The sequence below is a fragment of the Anser anser genome (genome assembly GCF_964211835.1).
Source record: "Anser anser genome assembly, chromosome: 5".
NCBI lineage: Eukaryota > Metazoa > Chordata > Aves > Anseriformes > Anatidae > Anser > Anser anser.
In genome coordinates this window covers 60,373,675-60,394,062 of record NC_139725.1, presented here as the reverse complement: position 1 = coordinate 60,394,062, position 20,388 = coordinate 60,373,675, and the positions used below count along the sequence as shown (strand labels likewise).

Below are 20,388 nucleotides of genomic sequence, written 5' to 3'. Positions count from 1 at the left end.
TTGGAAGACACATTTTGGGAGGGAGAGGGGAGGAATTCATTCTAATCCCTCTGAAATTAATTTCTTGCTGAAAATTGTTAGATCTGGATGGACTAAGCCAACTGAGTTACCAAGACAACCTGCCCTGTCGTGAAGATGACCACGTATCTGTTGATTCAAGAAGAACAATGGAGAGTAGGGGTGCTGGGCAGCATAAAGGGCCGAGGATGGAGTCCAGCACTGCTGATGGCATTAGCCAGCAAGCCACCCATGGATGTTTGGAACTGGAGACAACATTTTCCAACCAGGGATTTGAAGGAAATGATGCTACTGACAGCTCATCAGTATGGAGCCCTGAGGTACAGTGAATTGTCATTTATTACATGTGGTGTAAGATTTTGAAGGATACCAGGGGCCAAAGAGTGTTAGGGGAGAAATTAAGTGAAAAATTGATTGGCACAGCAGAAGGTAAAGGTTCTCCTGCGTGCACGAGCACACACCTCTCTGTGTGTTTCTCCTGTTTCTCGTATTGTACCTCTTGCTACCAATGCTCATTCAGGGAAGCTGCTTTCTTGCTTGATGTCTGACTTTCGGTCTTTGAACTGAAATTGCAACCAGCATTTACCATCAATTAGCAAAGAGCACCCTGTGGTGGCCCAGGGCTTTGCAACTGGCTGCATGTGCAGTGTACGGTCTGGAGACATGGTGTTGTTCCTGGATCAGGTCTCTGCCTCTTTTTCCACAAGGTTTTTGTGGCTTAGGCAATGGGAAGCATCTGGCAAGCTGGAGGTGACTGGTGCCTGTGATTTGGCAAAGTGACCATCACCAGGGTCCCCACTGATACCAGGCATCTTTCCAGGGAAGGAGAGGGAATGAGGTTAGAGCTGCTTTGCTTTCCCTTGGTTCTGCACCTTTATTTTGAAGCCTCAAGAAACCGTTACAGATTTTAAGACTTGTAAATGCCTGATGACTTAGCATCCCTCTTTTCTCTCATATTCTTTCTACGTGATGTTTGGTTTCATTATTATTTTACCACGAGATTGAATTTCTGAAAAAATATCAGCCTGCATCAGACATATTAAAAAAATTGCACAAAGGTCACGTCTTCTGCCTGAGTTAAAGGAGACAGTTCTTCAGCTGTGGAAATTAATACCTCTGTACTCCGAGCAACGAGGCTCTGAGGGCAAGGTTCCTTTCCTCCGAGCGTGCTGCCTGCAGCTGGTTAAAGCGATGGAGAGCCACTCCTCGGTGCGTATGCTCCAGCCTTAAAGGGCATTTTGTATAGCTTTTTGGTTTGCTGCACAAACCAGTCCCACAAAGCACCATACAACACATGGGAACTCCATGCGATGGCAGCCCAGACCTCTCTTTGCCGTGTGCTTGACACGCGGAGTTTGTCTGCCCGTCTGAGGCTCGTTCCTCCTTCTCTTTATCTGATGTACATTGCTGTGGTATGCCCGTGTTGCAATGTCTCAGCTGTCTTCCACTTGGATTTCTTTGGAATCCATCTCTCATTTCGCTCCTGGTATGTACAGTTAAAAAATGCAAACAATGGTTATAGCATCAGGTGGCAGATATCCCCAAGTCCCGGTTTGTCTACTACGAGCAGCTACTCATCCAAAGGTATTGTGTGGATTAATGAAAGACTTTTTATTACAGGAACTAAATGTTCCGACATGCCGGGAATGTCCAAGCTCTATTATGCTTCATTCAGAGCTCCTCTCTTTAGAGACAAAAATGATAATTTTATGCCCCTACCGTGGAACCACAAGTGCCATTTCAAGCCTAGTCCATAATTAGCTGCTCTCACAGGTTTCTCTGACAGAAATGGACTTATTTTACCTAGTGAAATGGATGTTGGCTCTGTCCTGAGCGACTGGGTTAGACATACAGTATCAATCAGTCTACTTAGCTTGACGCCACCACAGCTGAGCTGGGAAGAGGGAAATAAATAAATTCGGATGAAGTTTCTAGACCCCACGCTTTCCTTGGATTTCAGTTTATATAGTTTGTTTAGTTTATATAGTTTGTATAGCCAATACATTCACAAAGCACTCACAGACCCAGCTGAGCCCCAGAAGCCAATGGGAATTTTATCAAGACTTCCACAGAAAGAAGACTGAGCATCTGTAAGCTTCGTGGGCTGAACACATGTAGGGAGGTGAGTCCCAGATGGCACAGCTCTCTCTGAAAGCACCAGCCTATGGCATCCCGACAGCTTGGTTGTCCACGGAAAGGTCACCGGCACGGAGTCTGGCATTTCTCTTTCCCTCCGTTCCTCCAGTGCATGCAGTTTTCTCTGCAGTGGATGTGGCCACAGCTATTGTAGCACAGTTTGAGGTTTCCTCATATCCAGATCCATTTTAACTGCTCCATCAAAGACCAGATATCTGACCTTCAGGCAGCAAGAAGATGAGACGCTCAGCCCTGTTGGTAGGAAAGTGCCTCTTGGCTTTTTGTACAAGATGATGACGCACAGGTACTCACGTTCCCAGCTCAGGCATGTCGATGAAAGCAGCTATGCTGCAAGCACGGTTTTCTCTGTACTCCAGTAGCAATTCTCAAATGCGCCTTGATCCCATCTCCTCAACAGCAAATGCACGGATGAAAGTGGGGAGGGATAAACATGTGGGGGGAAGCATGAATCAAGTGCAATCCCTTTACATTTCCTTCTTAAATATTATTTCAGCAGCCAGACAGAAATAACTTGACAGCTACACAGCAGCACTTACATTTGCATAACGTCACGTTCTCTCCCGGCAGCTTGGCCTGCCTGGCATCTTTGTCTTTGAAACCTGCTGCTCGTACAGAAAGGCATTTTTATGAACATCTGAGTCATTTTGTGTGCTGACCAAGAGGTGATTTTTCTCTCTTTGACATCACTTCTGCAAGATATATGACAGCAGGTCTCCATCACTAATGTACACAGATGGACATCTGTATCCACAGGTACGAATGCCTCAAACACTTGTAAAATATGGAAAGCTGGAGCTCTGCAGATGAGTCTGAACACTTGAAAAGCTGATCGACAGGAAGTAGATGGAAATTTTGAGATTTGTCTGAGATCTTGGTAGAGACACAGGCCACCCTAGAAACTTCTCAAGGGAATTACATCAGAAGTCTTCTGGCCCATCATCTGTGCTCTAAACAATAAGATCCCTCTGTTGAAAAGAAGTGTTACTTGAAATGCGAAAGAAGATAAATGTTTGAGGAGGAGGGTGACTCAGACTGCTAGTGACAGGCCTTAATTCACCTTCTGGCTATTAACTGAAAATCTTTCCCGAGTACAGTGTATACTCATGTTTAAATACAAATCATTGATCACTATAGCAACCCCTTTATCACATGAAGCACATTCTAGCTCTAAGATAACAAGCACTTTTGAACAGAAACGCACACGCCCACTCATCAAAAGGTAAGGTGAGCATCCATTTTTTATTTTATCAAGACGATTTTTGCTTTAGAAGAAGGTAAAAGATCGCGTGTGAATTCGTCTGCACATTTTGATTTTGTATTTTGAATTCTTATTCCGAATGTATTAGTATCCACACTGAACAGAAGGAACAGATGCATCTCCTGGAGATTTAAAAAGTGAATAAAGAATCAATATGTATTTAATCAGACCGTTTTTCTTGATTATCATTGCTTTAGCAGTAGGGAAGTTATTGAGTTATAGGGTGGCATGTAGAAATGGAATTTCCATTCTGCCACAAGTTCTGACATTATGATTTTCCCCTTCAATCAAGCTGAACACAGTGCTTAATTTTTTAAATTTCCTACAGAACAAAATATCCCAAAAGGTAGCAGGTTTGACTGAAGTGTTTGATTTCAGTAATGTTAAAAAAAAAAAAAAGCCATCTTGAAAAAAATCCAGTGTATATTCAAAGTAATAGGTTGTCTTTTTTTTTTTTTAACCATATGAAACCAAAACATTTTTTCCCCTATATACAATTTTTGCCAAATTAAGTATTCTGCAAAACATTTAAATATCGATGAAACTTTTTGTTGGAAATGTTTCAACAAGTGCTGTTGCTTACTAGATTGTATGGGGAATATTACACAGGATCAGGCAGTTAACTAGCATTGGCATTTCAAAAGAAAGTGGGACCCTTATTTTGCAGAGAAACTCCCTACATTTGCAAACACAAGTGAGGAGAGCAAAATTTTTTAAATAGAGTTGGGATCACAAAGGCAGTTCAGCTTTGATGGAGGTTATATTTCTCCCTTCTCTTTGCAGGAGCATGATGAAGTAAACAGTGTACCAGATCATCACAGTGCTCATCAGCCCGTTTGTAGATGTGGTGATCTAGATGTCGTCTTCACTTATAAAGCCTCAAGTCAAAAGCTGGTGGTTACTGTCTTGGAGGCCAGGGACATCCCAGACAAAGACCGCAGCGGTGTGAACACCTGGCAAGTGCACACAGTCCTGATGCCGAGCAAGAAACAGAGGGGTAAGACAAGTGTTCAGAGAGGACCCGTCCCCGTGTTCAAGGATAAAATTACTTTCAGTAAGCTGGAGCCACACGAATTAAGTGGCTACGCCATCCGTTTCCGCCTCTATGCCGTGCACAAGATGGTTGGAGAGAAGATGATGGGAGAACAGCTGTTCTACCTGAGCAACATCAGCCAGGAAGGGGAGGTGAAGGTGACACTGACCTTGGAGCCAAGGAGTAATTTGACTGTAAGTTCAATGAAAGAAATGTGGAGTCTGCAAAATTGTTCCTTTGCTGAATGAGGACCAGCTGTTCTTAATACCTTTAATTCAGGGCCGTTAGGATGCAACTGGTGGATCTATCCTACTGTCACTTACCACAGGTAGCAGTGAGGGGAAGCACAGGGCATGTCTTCCATACAGAAGGCTGTGCCTCGTTAATGATGGCTCAGCTAGCAAGCTTGTACTTCTATACAACTCATCAAATACCGTGCCATGCAGGATTAATAGCTTGGGTCCTGGAATCACAAAGGCTAATTACCTTCGTTTCAACGAGAACAGTAGTTCTTGCGCACCGTTATGTTGGTGGAGCTGTACTACTGCCAGTTCAAGAGCTACCTCATTTGGCAGTAGCTCCTGGCCTGTGGATCTCTGCATTGAGCAGTTTCCATGTTACCAGAAACACTCAGAAAATGTTTCTTTTCATGGCAGATTGGAATGGTAGGTCATGGGAGGAGGAACTGGCAGTGCTGCTTCATAGCCTTCCATGTATCTCACAGTTGTATCCAGCTCTGGGTATGCCAATCAGTTTGTGTAGATGAGCTCTGACATGATTCATTGTCTACAAGAAGCTCAGTAAGAGGTTAGGCACACAAAATGAATGAAACATCACAGTCTGGGTGAGAAGGGGATAGAGAGAATGTCATGGTGCAAGGAAAGAAATTAAGAAAATACACAGTAAGTGACTAAAAAAATCCAAAGTGCGTTCCATCCAAAAGTCTTTTTTTAAGATTTTCTCTGCATTTAATGAACTAGGATGTATGCTTATCTCAGAGGCTTTGATTTACACTAGATTTACAGATTACATAGTGTTCCTCATCTTTAAAGAGAAAGCTAAATGGTGTTTTTGTAAAAGTAATGCTCTGATTCTTTTGGTGCCTTATCATAATTCATTCTTAGTCATTGCCATTTCTTAAGGGAGATCTTACTAAGCAAGGCTACAAGATATAAATTAAAGGGAGGGTGGTGGTGAACATTCTGATAAGACTTTCAGTGCTCTTTCCCTGCAGAGTGCAGACTCTCAGCTTAGTCTGTCAGCAATCTCTCACAGTGATAGCGCTTCTTCAACACAGTCCCTGTCGCATGGAGGGGTGCCAGAGCTGCTCGTGGGCTTGTCGTACAATGCCACTACGGGGCGGCTGTCAGTGGAGATGATCAAAGGCAGTCATTTCCGAAACCTCGCAATTAATAGGCCACCTGGTAAGTACTTTCACTGCTATTAAATAACACCACCGAGTCAAAATTTGTGTTTTATTTTCCTCCTCGAGATATTCAATTATGTCATTTCTGAGTTAGGTTTCCGTGCAGAGTATCTGATTGAAAATTAAAAGCATTATTGCAAATGTGTGCGCTGGTAAACTTTGCAGGGTAAATGGAGGCAATCATTTGAAGACGCAGCTGACAGGACAGCAATACCAGAATGCTCCTTTTCTTGCATGTGCCTTTCCAACAGCTGATCGTGGCAAAAGTGCTATTACACCCAAAGCACAGAGTAATTGTCAGCAAATCCACAGAAAAAAGAAGCACTTTTTGAGTGATTATATGTTACCATGTGACATGCAGAGGCCCGGCCTAGTGCCATTCAATATTTCCTAGGGTTACACTTTTAGTCCCCTTCTGTGCTGCTGAGCGCTGGGTGACCTGGTGCTTTTGGCCCTTGGGGGATCTTCCTGCTGTGATTTCTTTGTAGCCACACAAAAAAGCCTTTTGCAGAAAGAAGATTTGAAAGATGTTCTATTGAGCCTCAATAGTTGAGTTCCCTTCCTCCAATACCTAAAGGAAAAAAATGGAAATTGCCTTTCAGTAGGTTTGGTTAGTGCTTGAGCTATAGTTAGTCCTTGAGGAGGACAGTGGATGGATGGTGCTAATGTCTGTGATACAGATGGGGCCGTGCAACCATAGTGCGTGGCGTTATCTGCTTTGTTGCTTGTGCCCCTTATTCAGGGTTTGAATGGCAGCTCTGTATTCATCCCATATTATCCTTTTGCCTGCTGGCTGAAACCAGCAGCTAATGGCAATGTAGAATAACATTTTTTGTTTGCTCTTGTGTTTGGGTTTTGTGATTTGGTTGTCTGTCTGTCACCAGTACAGAAGGTAAGAACCTTTGACAGCTCCTTGCATTCACTGGATTTGATGCAGTATCTCCAGCTTGGAAAATGCTAAGATTGCTTTTGCAAGATGCTGTGCTCTTTATCCCAGAGCTAGCAAAGCATATATGTAATATTTTGGTATACAGACATGAAAACTTAAGTTTCTACTAAACTACTTCAGTACTTCGATTCATTACATAAATAAACCTGACTGTGTGAGCAATCAATCCTTCAAGAATTAAGTGCAAGTCTCTGCAACAGTAAAACACATGACTTCAATCTGTGTAGCCCTAGCTAGTCTCGCATAGCTGTGACAACAGAAATCTCCATGGCAGTTACTTAAAGGCATGGTAATGTTTGCATTCATGTGTTTTATTAAAAGTTTCAAGTCAGGGCATTTTTAGTTGATTTAAAGCAAAGGTAGACTAAGAGTAGGGTCTTAGCACATTCTCTAGCAAGCAAGTTCCCATGTGTTTATGCAAAATGGACATATTCCTGAAGTTTTATTCTCAGACATTGAATGAAAGTAGTCCCAATATAAGTCCAAGTTAATTTGCTGCAGTTTTTCTGGTGTGTTTTCACATATCTACCTGTGGTCTTGGTGTTTTGTCACTTAACTGCCTGAAGGGCAGGATTCTGCAGCACTTCTGTTCTTAAATCAGGCCCTGTGCACGTCTTGCATTTGGCTCAGTCAGGCAGCTGTACTGCCCCACCCTTTCCCCATAAATGAAATATTTGCATTGCAAAGAACTCAAATAATTGGCCTCCAATTTACTACCTGCAATATCATGATCAAATTGCTGACATTTGTTGGTATGCTTCTGATGAGCGTCTCTCTGGGTGCATAGTATCTAGCTCCGTGTGTTGCAGGAAGCTGAGCAACCCTTGAATTCGTCGTCTGAGTGCTGTGTAATTGTGTCTGTCCTGGGCCTCTCAAGGGATGGGGTTTGGTAGATTAGCCACGTGTGCACAAATTTGCTTTCAGGATGGAAAAGTTTAGCTGCCTTGATTAGATGTCCCATTAAGCTTTTTATCTGATGGGCACACAGGAAAGCAGTAGCTTAGTCGACAGCATCTTTAAACCTCAAAAGCATTTTGCATGTTTGGTGATGTGAAGAGAACAAGAGCAGTGCATGAGAAAAGAAGGCATTCTTTGAGGGACCTTTTATTTTAAATTCTGCCTGAATTTTCTGCTTTCTGTGTTTGTGGGGCTTCAGATAATCCTAATGAAATCAGTTCGATAAGCTAGCCATACAAACTAATATTCCTGACACTGGTTCATAATGGTTCTCCCTGTCTTTGCTATTAAGGCTATCTTGCATTGTCCCGTTCTCCCTTTGCACCCTTTCTATATCCAGACCAACTTTAGCATTATCAAGCCAGCTAGGTCTCAATGTTAGATCTGCTATCAGGTGAAGTTCATCAGTTCTTACAAGGAAGTTCTGAACCTATCGCTATCTGCTTCGTTTACTCAAATTCACCTAGTTTTTTTCTGCACCTGTAAAGTGCCCAGTAGTGTGCTGAGAAGAGGAAAATCCTGTGAAGCAGGAATCAAAAGAAGCTAAGTAGAAGCAGGAAGAAAACCAGCACTTGTCTCAGATGCTGGAGTAGCTTTTCACTGATAGCTCCTGCAGACACTGCAGAGGAGTGCTGTGGGGTGGGATTGTTGCTGTCTGAAACATGCTGGTGGCTGAACGGGAAGCTCAATAAGTCCTTCACTAGCTGAAAACTAAAACTGCTGCCTCCCTTTCTGGAGGGCGAGGAAATAGCCCTTGTGTTTCCTTAGATACAGCCTATCCATGGTTCTGCTGTTTGAGGCTCGGAGAGAGCGATTTATTTCTTGACACTATCATAGGGATTTCAGATATAATAGCGCTTCAAGACACTTAAATACCAAGACCAAACTGCTGTGCAGGTCAGTTACATGTGGTAAGACTGGGAGAACTCAATATGCAGAATTCACCTCCGTTTCCCACCCTGCACACACAGAGACTCTGCAGTACCCTTTTGTGGTCCTGTCGCAGCCCAGTGGCTTTAGTATTGTCTGCTGCTGCCAGCTGCAGCTGTGGGGAATGACAGGAGAGTCTTACAAGACAGCGAATTCTCCAGCTGTGCTCTTTTGCCACCTGATCTGCCACCTGGGGTCCTGCACAGGTGATCTCAACATCTCCTGCAGCATGTGTGCTCCTTTCTTGGCCTCTCTGCACAGGGATTTCAGTGCGCAGAAGAGGGAACTGGACTCAGGCACTGCTGATTTAAGGTGTTATAGGCTGCCGAGGCTACAACAGGTAATTTCTGGAGAAGGTGAGGAAGATTGGAGGTGGGGGATTGTGCACATCTCTCAGTTTTTTCCTGGGAACATCTTATGCTTCCCTTAAACCTTTAAATGGGATGCAGAGTTGAACTGAGTCACTTCAATATCAAAGTCATGGGTGCTTACATGGGTAATAGCTGGGTTAGGAAACAGCTGGGTGGCCCGCAGAGACTTAAATCTACCAGGCAGTATCTTCTCTTCAGGTCACATATGTGGAATGTAAGGATCGTTTGATCAAGAATAAGCATCCAGGCATTGTTCTGGGGAATATGCAGACTTAAAGAGCTGAGTTCACAACCCCTGAGCGCACAAACACGTCCATTATCACTCAGAGCACTTAAGAGCACTCAGGAGTAGGGCTGCAGCACTGGGCTGTAAATTGGCAGCGTCTGCCAAAAAGCCTCGTGCACAAACGCATTTACAGCTTTGTCAGATGTGGGCACCCCAGGTGTTTCAGCACTAATGATACGTGTCCTGTGCACCTCCTTCTCTTCGGTTCTTGTGAAAATCATTAACATTAGTTATGCCAACATTAACAAGTTAGCATTTCGTAGGGGTTCATATTTCGATCTGTGGTATTGGGTTTTCTTAGAAGAACAAAGCTCAGCGTGTTCACTTAAAGGATGTTTACTGTAAGGAAGGTAACAAGAGAAGCATACAACACTGGCAGACACATCTTTAAAAATTTATAACCGCTTACATGCTATCTGCATGGTATAGTAGTACCTTGGGATTGTAGTGATGGACCAGGGATCATTTGCCCTCATCAGCGTGTGAACACGCAGCAGAAGGATGGTCTCTGCCCACAAGATGTTTAACCTCCATCAGCTGCTCTGCTGGGTGCAGCTCTCCCTCCTCTAAACCAGCCTTTGCTTTTCCTCTTTCACATTTCTTTTGGGGTTTACGTCTGGGTGTAGTGCAATTTGAGAAGGACTATTGTAAAGATATTCCCATATCTAAGAAAAGTCCTCCAAGCTTTTCAGTAGCTGCAGAATTAATCGCACATAGTAATTACATCCGTACATGATCATTATTATACCAGCAGCATATTAACCCCATTAAACAAATACAATAGCACTAACTCTGGGAAAGACAGGAGGGAGAGAACAAGCTATCAGAGTTTCTATTGGGAACAGGAGAAATTCTTGAAGTAAAGACTTGTCTGAAAACAAACATCTACTTGAGCCCCAGCCAACAATACCAAGAAGTGCAGAAGTTGCTCATGTAGAAAAATCAGGGTCCTCAGGTATTTGTTGGTCTGGTATCAGAGTGCTTGAAAGTCATTAGTGGATTTTATTTTATCAAATTCTTTGTTGGGGAAGGAAGGTTATTATCCTTGTTTCATTCCTGGAGGACTAAGACACAGGTTAATTTCTTTAATTAATCCCACTTAGGCCAGGAAGCTGAATAAAAAGGTAACTTTTAACCAGCATATCTGGCACTGAACAGGGAGCTTGCTTGAGTTCCTAAAGCTTTGTAATTCCTGCTCCCATCTCATCAGTAATAAAGGGTGATTTGTACCAGGCATCTGGGATGGATTCAGCCCAGAGAGCTTGGTAAACAGCAGTAAAGGTGTTGGGCAACTGTTTGGTGCTGACTACTTGCCGGTTGGTCACAGTAAGCTTGTACAAGACCACTTCTTCTTTGACATCTTTTCATTGCCCGTCCTTGGATATATCTTGAATCAACTTAAATAAGCTGAGGAAGCTTGTTGAACCTTGAGCTTTGTTCAAGGTAGTGAAGATGAGGCCAGCTGCAACGAGTCCCAGAAGGATGTCTCAGTAGTGAGCAGCTGGGCACTGGCATGGAAGATGAAGTGTAGGTAAATGAAAGGTATCGCGTGGTGGGATTCAAACTCAACAAGGGTGGACTCGGAGCCTCTTGGGAGTGAGGTATTAAGCTTATAGTAAATATCGTCTGAGAAAGAAAAAAAAAAAGTCAATCAAATGTACATTATACAGAGAAAAAAAATCTATTTGATTGTAAACATCCAAGCACCTGCACAATGAATGCCATATGCAGCTCTGGCTCCCTCCATTATATGCAGCCAGTGTCTGCTGTATTTTTATAGATTTTCTAAGGCAAATGCTGTTGGGTACGGTTGGGTGGATGGACTGACTTGGTACAGCTCTTCCATGTGAGACACGTGAGGCCTGGCACTGAAAACCAAGGAACTTTCAAGGAGCAATTGGGAGATTTTCATGGGGATGTTCCATAATAATTAAACATCCAGTGATAGCTTGTACTTGCAGTTATCTGGTAACATTTTCAATGGTTTTATATTTCTATGACCATTTACACTTGCTGTGGATAATGTGAAGTTATTTCAGAACCAGAAGAGTGCATCTGAAGCAGAGTGCATGGCAATGCCTCTCCCATTGCCATAGCTCTGAAAAAGAAAGAAAAAAATGTGTTTTTTTTCTTCTTTTTTTTTCCCTCCAAAAACAAGCAGAAGACAAAGGAATTGCTCCCGCTAATTCCAAATTTCAGCTGGAGCCGAATGTTTAAGGCAAGCCCGCAGCGACTGCACAGAGCAGCGCTCACAGGAGGCCTGATGACAGGCGGTGCGATAAAGCCGTGCCTGTGGGCACCGTCGCTGGCGAAGAGAACAGCCAAACCTAAGCACCCTTACATCATGCTGCAGCAGAGCTACCGCTGCCGTTGCTGAGAAGCTGTGCCTTCATGCTTTCTGATGCACTCCCAGCAACAATTCCCCTCTTCTCTGAGGCAGCATACGGCACGCTATACGTTGTAGGAAGCGCTGAAAATGCCCTTATTGGAGGACAGACCTCGTGCAGCTGGAGAGACCCCTCATCTCCTGCCCCTCGCAGCCCCTCCGCTTGCACGAAACAAGCTGTCCGTGCTGGCGATTCCCCCTGCTGAGGCCAAACAGTGCTTACAGGGAGCACAGCACCCTTCTCTGCTGCCTTTCAAACGAAAGGCGCTGCCGGTCCGTTCCCCAGTGACTCAGACACCGCGGAGGCTGCCAGATCCCAGCCTCTCCTGGCGGAGAGCTGCCAGCCGCGGGAGGGGGACCGCAGCGGCGGAGGCTCGGTGGAAGCGGGGAAAGAAATTTGGCTCCTCAGCGACGTAGTAGGCAGCTCTCAGCTCTTGTATAGTAAACAGAGTAGGCCACAAGCTGCCTCTGGCCCAGTGCAGATTTTCACGACGTGGGGCTGGCCGCAAAAGCTCGAGTCTAATTTTCCTCCGCGCTCTTTTCACCGGTACAGCTGCGGTGAGCCAGGTTCAGGGATCCCTGCCCCGGTGCCAGTTTCATGGGGAGGTAAAGCCATGGGCTGACGAAGCAGCAGCCTCCTGGGACAGGTCAGTCAGAGCCAGTGGAAGTACCAGGGCAGATATCTCCACGCTGCGCCGTGCAGAGTAGCAGGGATGCTGCCCCCGAGGCTGCTTTGCTGCTGTTTATTATGTGGGCTGGGAGTGTGGCCATGCCAGCTGGGGGAAATTAAGCTCAAGGCCCAAGGCTTTATTTTACTATGGGTCTTATTAGTCTGGATTGCAACATGCTGGCATGGTTATACTGCTTTTGGAAACTAGCTAGCTTGCCTGGAGTGAGTGAGGGTGGGAGAGTCCGCACAGCGCTGCGTTATGCCCTGCAGTCCACAGCCCGAGAGGTCAGAAGTCTTTGGTTGTTTATTTCCTTTCTAAATATAAATTCAAGCAGGGAGCTGGACCCTTTTGTATCGCAGTGTTTTTGTTCACAGGTCAGTGTTTTTAATAATGGTGAAGCTTAGGGTAAGTGAAAGCAGAGCTCACGCTACGCTCCGTGCTCCAAAACCAGGAACGTATAAATTATAGTTGATTATTCCCCTGAGTTGTCATTATCAGTTAGTTCCCTTGGAAGGATGATGACAGAAATGGGTCATTAGAAGAATCATGGATAAACTGATTGCCTTTGCAGATGAGCTCTCAAGAGGTGTTTTATGGTTGGGGCACTGCTGATGGAGACAGAGCAGTCTGCAGGAGAAGACGTTTGGCCAAACCTCTGGAGTAATACGCAGCGCCAGCCCAAAATGTGTCTGGCTGCCTGCAGCGTTCCTTGATTTAGTGCTCTTCGCTCCGGTATTAAATGCAGAGGTGTTGATGTTTCGTGTCTGTGAACATTGTTCGCTCCCCTCATCCCAGGGATGAATGATGAGTTTAACATAAAAACGATCTGTGGCAAGAGCTTCTGGTCCAAAGTCTGTATGGAAAAGAGAGCCTGGTGGATGCGGTGCTAAAATTGGTCTTGGCAAAATCCAACATCGTTCCTGCTTCTTCGCAGACTTTTGTGTAACCGTAGGCAAGCTTCAGTGCCACACAATCCCAGGTATTAAGAGGTCTGGCTCTTCTTCACGGCAGTGAGGTAGGTGCCTCGATAGAGGGTGAGCTCTCAGGCATTTTAAAGAATGTAAGCCTTAATCTTTCTTCCCCTTTTGTGCTTGACAGAGGTGACATGAAAGTAAATACGCTCAAGAGTGTAAAGTGCTGAGATACCACAGTAATGAGGCCATTACTGAATCTGAGCATGTAATTAGATGGAAAATGTTTGCCTTCGTAATGAATAGATGCTCTCACACATACATTCCTCAGCAAATTGGCAAGTTCATCCTTGCTCTAGTTCCACTAATCTTGCCGGGTACCCAGGGGTGGATTTTGTTTGGCAAAGCCAAGCCAAGGGGAGGGCTTTCCATCTCAGAGAACCAGACAGGACTACAAGGAGAGCCAGGAAGCGTTTCCTGATCAGACACCTAAAAAGGTGCTGAAAGGAGCACAATGCAGTACGGGTGAGCGAGCCACAAATGTGGTTAGTGAAGCAGAATAACAGCTCTGCTTCGTACGCACCAGCTCTGCAAAGCAAATTGCATATGCTAAATATATTATCCACACCTACTCCTTTATTTCTGTTCAGGCAGGCTCGATTCTTTTGGCTGGTAAAATACACCCAGTGGAATAAATCTGAGAAGAATTAGCAGCCTGATGTCACTCGCACTGGTTTTGTGCCTGTGTTTACACGGAGGTGAGTAAGGCTCCTGGTATTAGCTCTGCAGTGAGCTGCTTCTCCTCCCAGCCTGCACGTTCTCACCTTATCCAGATGATGCGTGCAGAACTCCCTCAGACCTTGGTACCATGCAGGCAGGACGGTGCCAGAGAATTACGTAACAGATTCTGATGCGCATTAAGGAAAAAGCCTAATTTTCTGGTTTTGATCTCTCTCGGTTTAAGTCATCAGCTGTGCAGTGCTCAGTTGTCTTTAGAGCCAGCTCTGTTACTCCACACTTGCAAAAGTTGAGGCCTAACTAAGGGCTGTGACACACTGCAAGAAACCCGTCCATTCGCTGCCTGGAAAATTGCCTGGGACGCGTGGAACACCCGTGAGGTTCAAGCTGTGGCACTTGTTTAGTGCTGAAGCGGAGCTCGTCTCTAGTGGCAGCATTGCCTACTAGATGGCAGCCCAGTTACGCCACGCGCTCCTTTGGCTGTAGTGACTGCAGCTTGGTTGACTCCGCAGGGCCCTGCTGAAACGGACGTGCCTGCAGCTAGGTGTGATGCACCCCGCCTGAGCTGGCAGTGCTGGCGGTAGTGAGAGGGGAGGGTGGCAGGAGCCTTTGCTGAAAGGCAAACCTAGACCTCGGTCCTCTCCGTCTTCTCAGAAAAAGAGATGCAGGCATGTGTGGGTGACCCTTCTCCCAGGTGGCGTGGGAAGCTAAAAAAGCACTTGACCTGCTGCCGGCTAAGTTTCCAGGTCCTGTGTTCAGGTGGGATAGCAGAGAGGGCGTTTGTGGCACTCCTTGGCTGGATGCTGCTTCTCTGCTCTGTCCATCTCCTGCCCCAGCACAGCTGGGGATGCCCTGCCAGGAGCTGCCAGGGGCTCCTGGACCCTCTGGCTCCCTCTGCCCCCTCTTCCCAGCCCTGCTGCAGACCCAGCCCTGCCCTCGCTGACCCCCCAGCCTTATTGCAATCCCAGCCAAGCGTCCTCGCCCTCTGCAAAGTGGTTCTCAGAGGGTGGTGAGGAAAGGGAAGCGACACCAAGGACATAACTACAGGGGAGTGGAGCACAGAGGGTCTCAGCTCTGTGAATTCCTGGGTCCCAGCCCTTGCCTCGCTTACATGCCAGCAGCAATGAGCCTTTTCAGCTTTCTGTCTGCACGTGGGATTGCTTTGGAAAATGTACTGAAATTATGCAGAAGATGTGAGATTTCGATTTTTTAAAGGAAAGGCAGTTTGGAATTTAAGCAGGAAATTGTCCTACTTAGATGCTTGTTTGTATCCAAAAATCAGTCTGGCTGAGTTTCTGGCTGCTTTGAAATTTGTTCTCACAATAAAAAAAAAGAAAAAAATGTTAAAAAAATAAACAAAAAACCCACCTTACTCCCCATTTATCTTTAATTCTGGGGAGCTCCCTGCAGCCAGGGCATCCAGGTAAGGAATTAGATGGTCTTGGAGGTCTTTTCCAACCTTAATGATTCTCGTGTTTCAGTGCACGTTCTGCTTTGTTAGAGCAAAATGAAGTGACATCTCTGTGAGTACGGCAAGAAATTGTGCCTGGTGGTTATCTGGCTTGGTTTCACGTTGAGTTGAGCTTGGGCAGAGTCCTCTTCTGCGTGTTTTGTTTCTGATGGGTCCGAAGTCGTTCCAGATGCCAACCCCTCGGCATCACCCGAGGGATTTGAGTTGAATATCCCAGGGGGAATTAGCCCTCCTCTTGGGAAAGCAGCTCTCGGTGAAGCAGCTCTTTCCTTCCCAGCTACGATCGGCAAACTCTTTTACGTCAGAGCTCCGCTTTTCTGTCTAACGAGCAGGTCTTTGCTGGCACGGTTTACTCGTCTCCAGCGTTGTGTTGGGAGCCAACTTGGCCCCGCTAGCTAATGATTGGACTGAACTTTCCCCGCAGTAACTCGATAGCTGTACAGCTGTGCAGGCTCACAAATTGCTCCTCGATTGTCAGTCTCCTGACAGCTTTTTCAGTGGAACAGTTTGAGGAGCGGCGAGCCCTGCTTTGGAGACACAGAAGTGTTTTCACACCTGAAGTGTAATTTCACACCTTGTGTCGCTCAGCAGATAAGTGCGTAAAATAGCACATCAAACGGGAACAGAAGAGGATAGACATGCTGTAGACAAGGGACCGCGGCTTGTTATTTATTTCCTATCTTCAGCACACTCTGAAATAATAATCGCTTGCAGAAACCCAGGCACAGATTTACAGAGGGGTTAGGAGAGGCTTTTTCTGGCCAAGTGATCTGCTACCATCGCCTGCAGAGCGAGGCGAAAGATTGCACAGAGCTGGGTCTGGGGAGCAGTGGGACTGCAGAGCTCTGCCTGAGACCACCACGTACCGAGGTGAAATAGTTAATACACGAGGCAGCAAGAGTTTTAAGGGTAGATTTATAGGAATACAGAATTAGAATCCCTTCCCTTTATTTACTCATCATTTTTACTCCTTACATTGACTTAAATAGTGAACAGAATTGACTTTGAGGCCACCAAAAAAATAAGACAAAAATTTGGAACAGGCTTTTCACTGTGCACGCAGGTTACTTTTCCTTCTTTTTCAGCACCCTTTTCATTTGCTGTTTCAAGTAATAGGTTGTAGAGGCCTTTTTTTTTTTTTTTTTTTTCTCTCAGATGAAAAAGTGCAGCCAAGGGAGGCCCTGGCAGGACAGCTCCAAAGAAGCTTTGTTGTGAGGGAGAGGAGGGTAAGGTGCAGATGCACCATTTGATGTGGAGAATCCGCAGAGATGCTCATAGTTTCAGTTAGTCTTAGACAGGTTTCCTAGGCTTGGGAACCAACTTTCCTGCTTTTTCCAAGAGTAGGGCTGAAGCACTGTTTCTTTCCTTTCTTCTTCAGTAGGGCTGCTTCCTTCCTTTCTTCTCCCCAGCTGAATATGAGGTGCACCAAGAGGTGCTGTCATCTGCTTCTCATCCCATGGATTTTACTAAGGGATCAGCCCAGCCCGCATCCGTTTTGCAGTGCAGACAAAGCTGCTCTGCCTCAAGTTTTTTGGCTGTTTTTTGATGACTTGGGGCTTTCATTTAGTCTGTTAACCATTCCAAACGTTTTCTTTCCTCTGTTTTGTCCTAGACACCTATGGAAAGCTCTGCCTGCTCAACTCTATGGGCCAGGAGATGTCTCGCTGCAAGACCTCCATCCGCCGAGGACAGCCCAACCCCGTCTACAAGGAAACTTTCATCTTCCAGGTTGCCCTCTTCCAGCTCTCCGATGTCACGCTCATGATCTCCATATACAACAAGCGCAGCATGAAGCGCAAGGAGATGGTCGGCTGGATTTCCATGGGGCAGAACAGCAGCGGGCAGGAAGAGCAGAGTCACTGGCAGGAAATGAAGGAATCGAAGGGGACGCAGGTCTGCAGGTGGCACACGCTGCTCGAGTCCTAATGGTTACAGGGGCAGCCTGCGGGTCCTGGGACTGTGGGCTGTGTTCCGAGTCAGCAGGAAGCAGCTATCCCATGGCAAGCACTGTGCTCTGCCAGGTCTTGTACACTTTAACCTGACTGTTAGTGTCATCTGTCATGAGCACTGGAAGTGGCAAGGCCTGAGAAGCAAGTTTACTTCTTGTCTTTGCAGGTTTCCCTGCATTTTCCATATCCAAATAATTATCCCAAGGGAAAAGCAATGGGCAAACCTACAACATCCCCTCTTTGGGCCTTGTCTTGCTCATTTTATCATAGGCCTAACCATCGCAGTCTGATTTTGATGCTGTTTTCTTCTGGGGTAAATTCTCCCTTCCTTCCTTTCCCTTATTTATATTAATGAAGTTTGCAAACATTCTTGACACGCAGATAGCTCACAGATAGGCTAAGCTGCATGCAGATCACGTTCTCTCTCTCATTATCATGTTTTTGAGTCCTAGAAATAAGCATTTGGTACCACTATGGACTGGATTTTTCAGGCAGCATGGGAAAGCACTGTTGAATTCTCTGTCAACTTTTAAGTGCCTAGGCATTAACGACTGTCTCCTGTACTAACAATTGATATTATTCATTAGGACTTAATACTACCAATATTTTTAATGAGGCACCCTGTGCACTTGTTAGCCTGTATTGCCATAGGCGTGCATGAGAGGTAACTAGCATCGGGTTTATATTGCAGTTATACAACGCATGTTTAGATGCTTACTTGAAGTTCATGGCTTCTGTCATCATGGATACCAAAAAAAAAAAAGACCAGAACAAGCTGCACATCCACCTTTGTGCCTGAATCACACTTTTCTGCATCGTTTTGGCCATGTGTTACTTTGCTCTGTAAAAGTGAGGTTCATTCAGAAAAGCGTTCCTGTGAGCAGCGCACAGAAAGGCCTTCTGGCCGTGGTTTCTCTCATTCAGTTAAGCACAATTCAAGTTCTCTGAGGGCTCTTGTTCAAATGTTCTATCCTGTAATGTCTTCTGGGGATCTGAAAAGGGACCATTTTTGGCACGCTGAGCAGTAGGGAATGCCAGACCTCATCACCTCATCTTTGGGGCAAGCTCTCCTACAGGCAAGAAATAGGATCCAGGGGACCCCTCCTAGAGGGGGTGCTGGCTCTGACGAACCACACTGGAGAAAAGTATTACGTTTCCTGCCTCTGACTGAAACCAGTGCAAGGAGCAGGCTTGCTGGATGAGGTGATGACACTTTTATGTAGTTACTCTTCGGACTCTTTTTTTTGTCATTTTCCATTTTAATCTTTTTTCCTGTCTCTGTGAGTTAAAGTCAAAAAATCAAAAAAATTGGAGTCAATGGATAGGGAACACGTCTTCGTCTGCTGTCTCACTATTGAACGTTTAGCAGTCATTAGCTGTTGCAAAGCTGCGTGTGACACAGCAAAGGATGTTCATCCTCTCGTGCAGTGATGGTACGTAGACAGTAAGGTGCCAAGACATTCAAATGCCATCATCGGCCTGATTTCGATTCCCTGCTCTCTTTAGAAGAGGACTGGCGTTTCTTCATTCCTGCTGATGGTAGTGATACAGGAAATATTCTGCTGAAAAGGTTTCTGAGTCCTGAATCACCTCATGTTTTTATCGTTTTTTATCGTATTTTTATCGTTTACTGAGACCTGGCACCAAACTCTGCCTCCTGCACCACAATTGTCTCCTTCCCTTCGATGGTGCTGTGCAGATTTAACCAGTGCAAGTTTGGGCACTGGCTTTTTAACCAAAATTGAGCCTGGGTGCTGGTTTGCCTCACACCCAGTGAAGTGCTAGACTTGGGTTATCACTTGGTGTGATGCACGCAGGCTTTGTCTGCCCTCGCGGGGCAGTCCAACAAGAAAGAATAATCTGTAGGGAGCAGGACTGCAGGTATAGGTGAGATAAATTATCCTACATGTCATGGTTATAGATATTCTTACACTTACCTGTCTGAGCACCGTTTCCAGTGAGACTGGTGGGTGTCCTATGCAGGAGGGTTGTCCTCCACTGCCTAGATAAGCTGGCATAATATCTGCTTTGCACTACTGGAGCTTTGTGTCACAAAGCAGGATCTAGCCCACACAGAACTACGTTTTTGACTGCACTGTTAATGCTGCTGTATTACCAATAGGAGAGAAAATAAGCATGTGAGTGGTAATGAGCAGAACAGGTCTGTGTTTCTTTTACCGTGTACTTTTCTTCTGGAAAAAAAAGTATAGGAAACAGCCCAATTCAAAAGGTGCATTTGCTGATTTCAGATGTTTTCCAATCTCTGCATCTGTTTTTCCTGAACTGCACAAAATGTATATACAAGTGTTTATAAGCAATTTTATTATCTGAAATGTGTATGTATAATAAACTTACTGAGATTCTCTTCGTTACTTCTTGAACCTGCAAAGTATTGCTTATGCTTAATATAATGATTAGCTAAGGGAAAAGCATAACTTGATAGTATGTTTCAGAAGTGAACTGGAGATAACCCAGGTTTTTAATTTCTGATTAAAAAGAAATCTTGGAAAAGACCATTTTAAAAAGCAATGAAGTAAACTGTTTTTGGACTTCCGTGCTATTTTCATGTCTACATCTTCTCTGAAGATACAGCATAAGGGAAATTGAATTTTAAGATATATTTCCACTGTAGAATAGTGGGAGGCAGGATACTTGGAGTCAGCTAATATCTGAGCATGTTAAAACTTTGCTCTCAGATGCAGTAGCTTCCTGCATCATTGCAACGGCATTTTGGCCTGATGTTTTACAAGAAGAATTTGGAGGGAAGGAAAAAGGGATGAGGCAAGGGAAGCACTGATTTTTTTATTTTTATTATTTTGGAGCTGCTGCTAAACCCGCTGGCACATCCATGCCTTGAGCAGTACATTTGTGAGGTTC

At 45.1% G+C, this 20,388-nt stretch overlaps 1 protein-coding gene across 6 annotated transcripts in view; it reads left to right on the top strand.

Annotated features, from left to right (window-relative positions):
- SYT16 (synaptotagmin 16) overlaps nucleotides 1–19,996 on the top strand; it is a 75,924-nt gene extending 55,928 nt beyond the window's left edge. For 5 of the 6 annotated variants that reach the window (XM_083839166.1, XM_083839165.1, XM_083839163.1 and 2 more), the window contains 4 exons: nucleotides 82–338; nucleotides 4,217–4,660; nucleotides 5,701–5,890; nucleotides 17,175–19,996. In XM_083839166.1, coding sequence (XP_083695292.1) covers nucleotides 82–338; nucleotides 4,217–4,660; nucleotides 5,701–5,890; nucleotides 17,175–17,488 — 1,205 coding nt within the window. In that variant the 3' untranslated portion in view covers nucleotides 17,489–19,996. The remainder of the gene's footprint in view (nucleotides 1–81; nucleotides 339–4,216; nucleotides 4,661–5,700; nucleotides 5,891–17,174) is intronic. The other variant, XM_083839167.1, reaches the window with a different exon arrangement.
- Nucleotides 19,997–20,388: the final 392 nt, after the last annotated feature.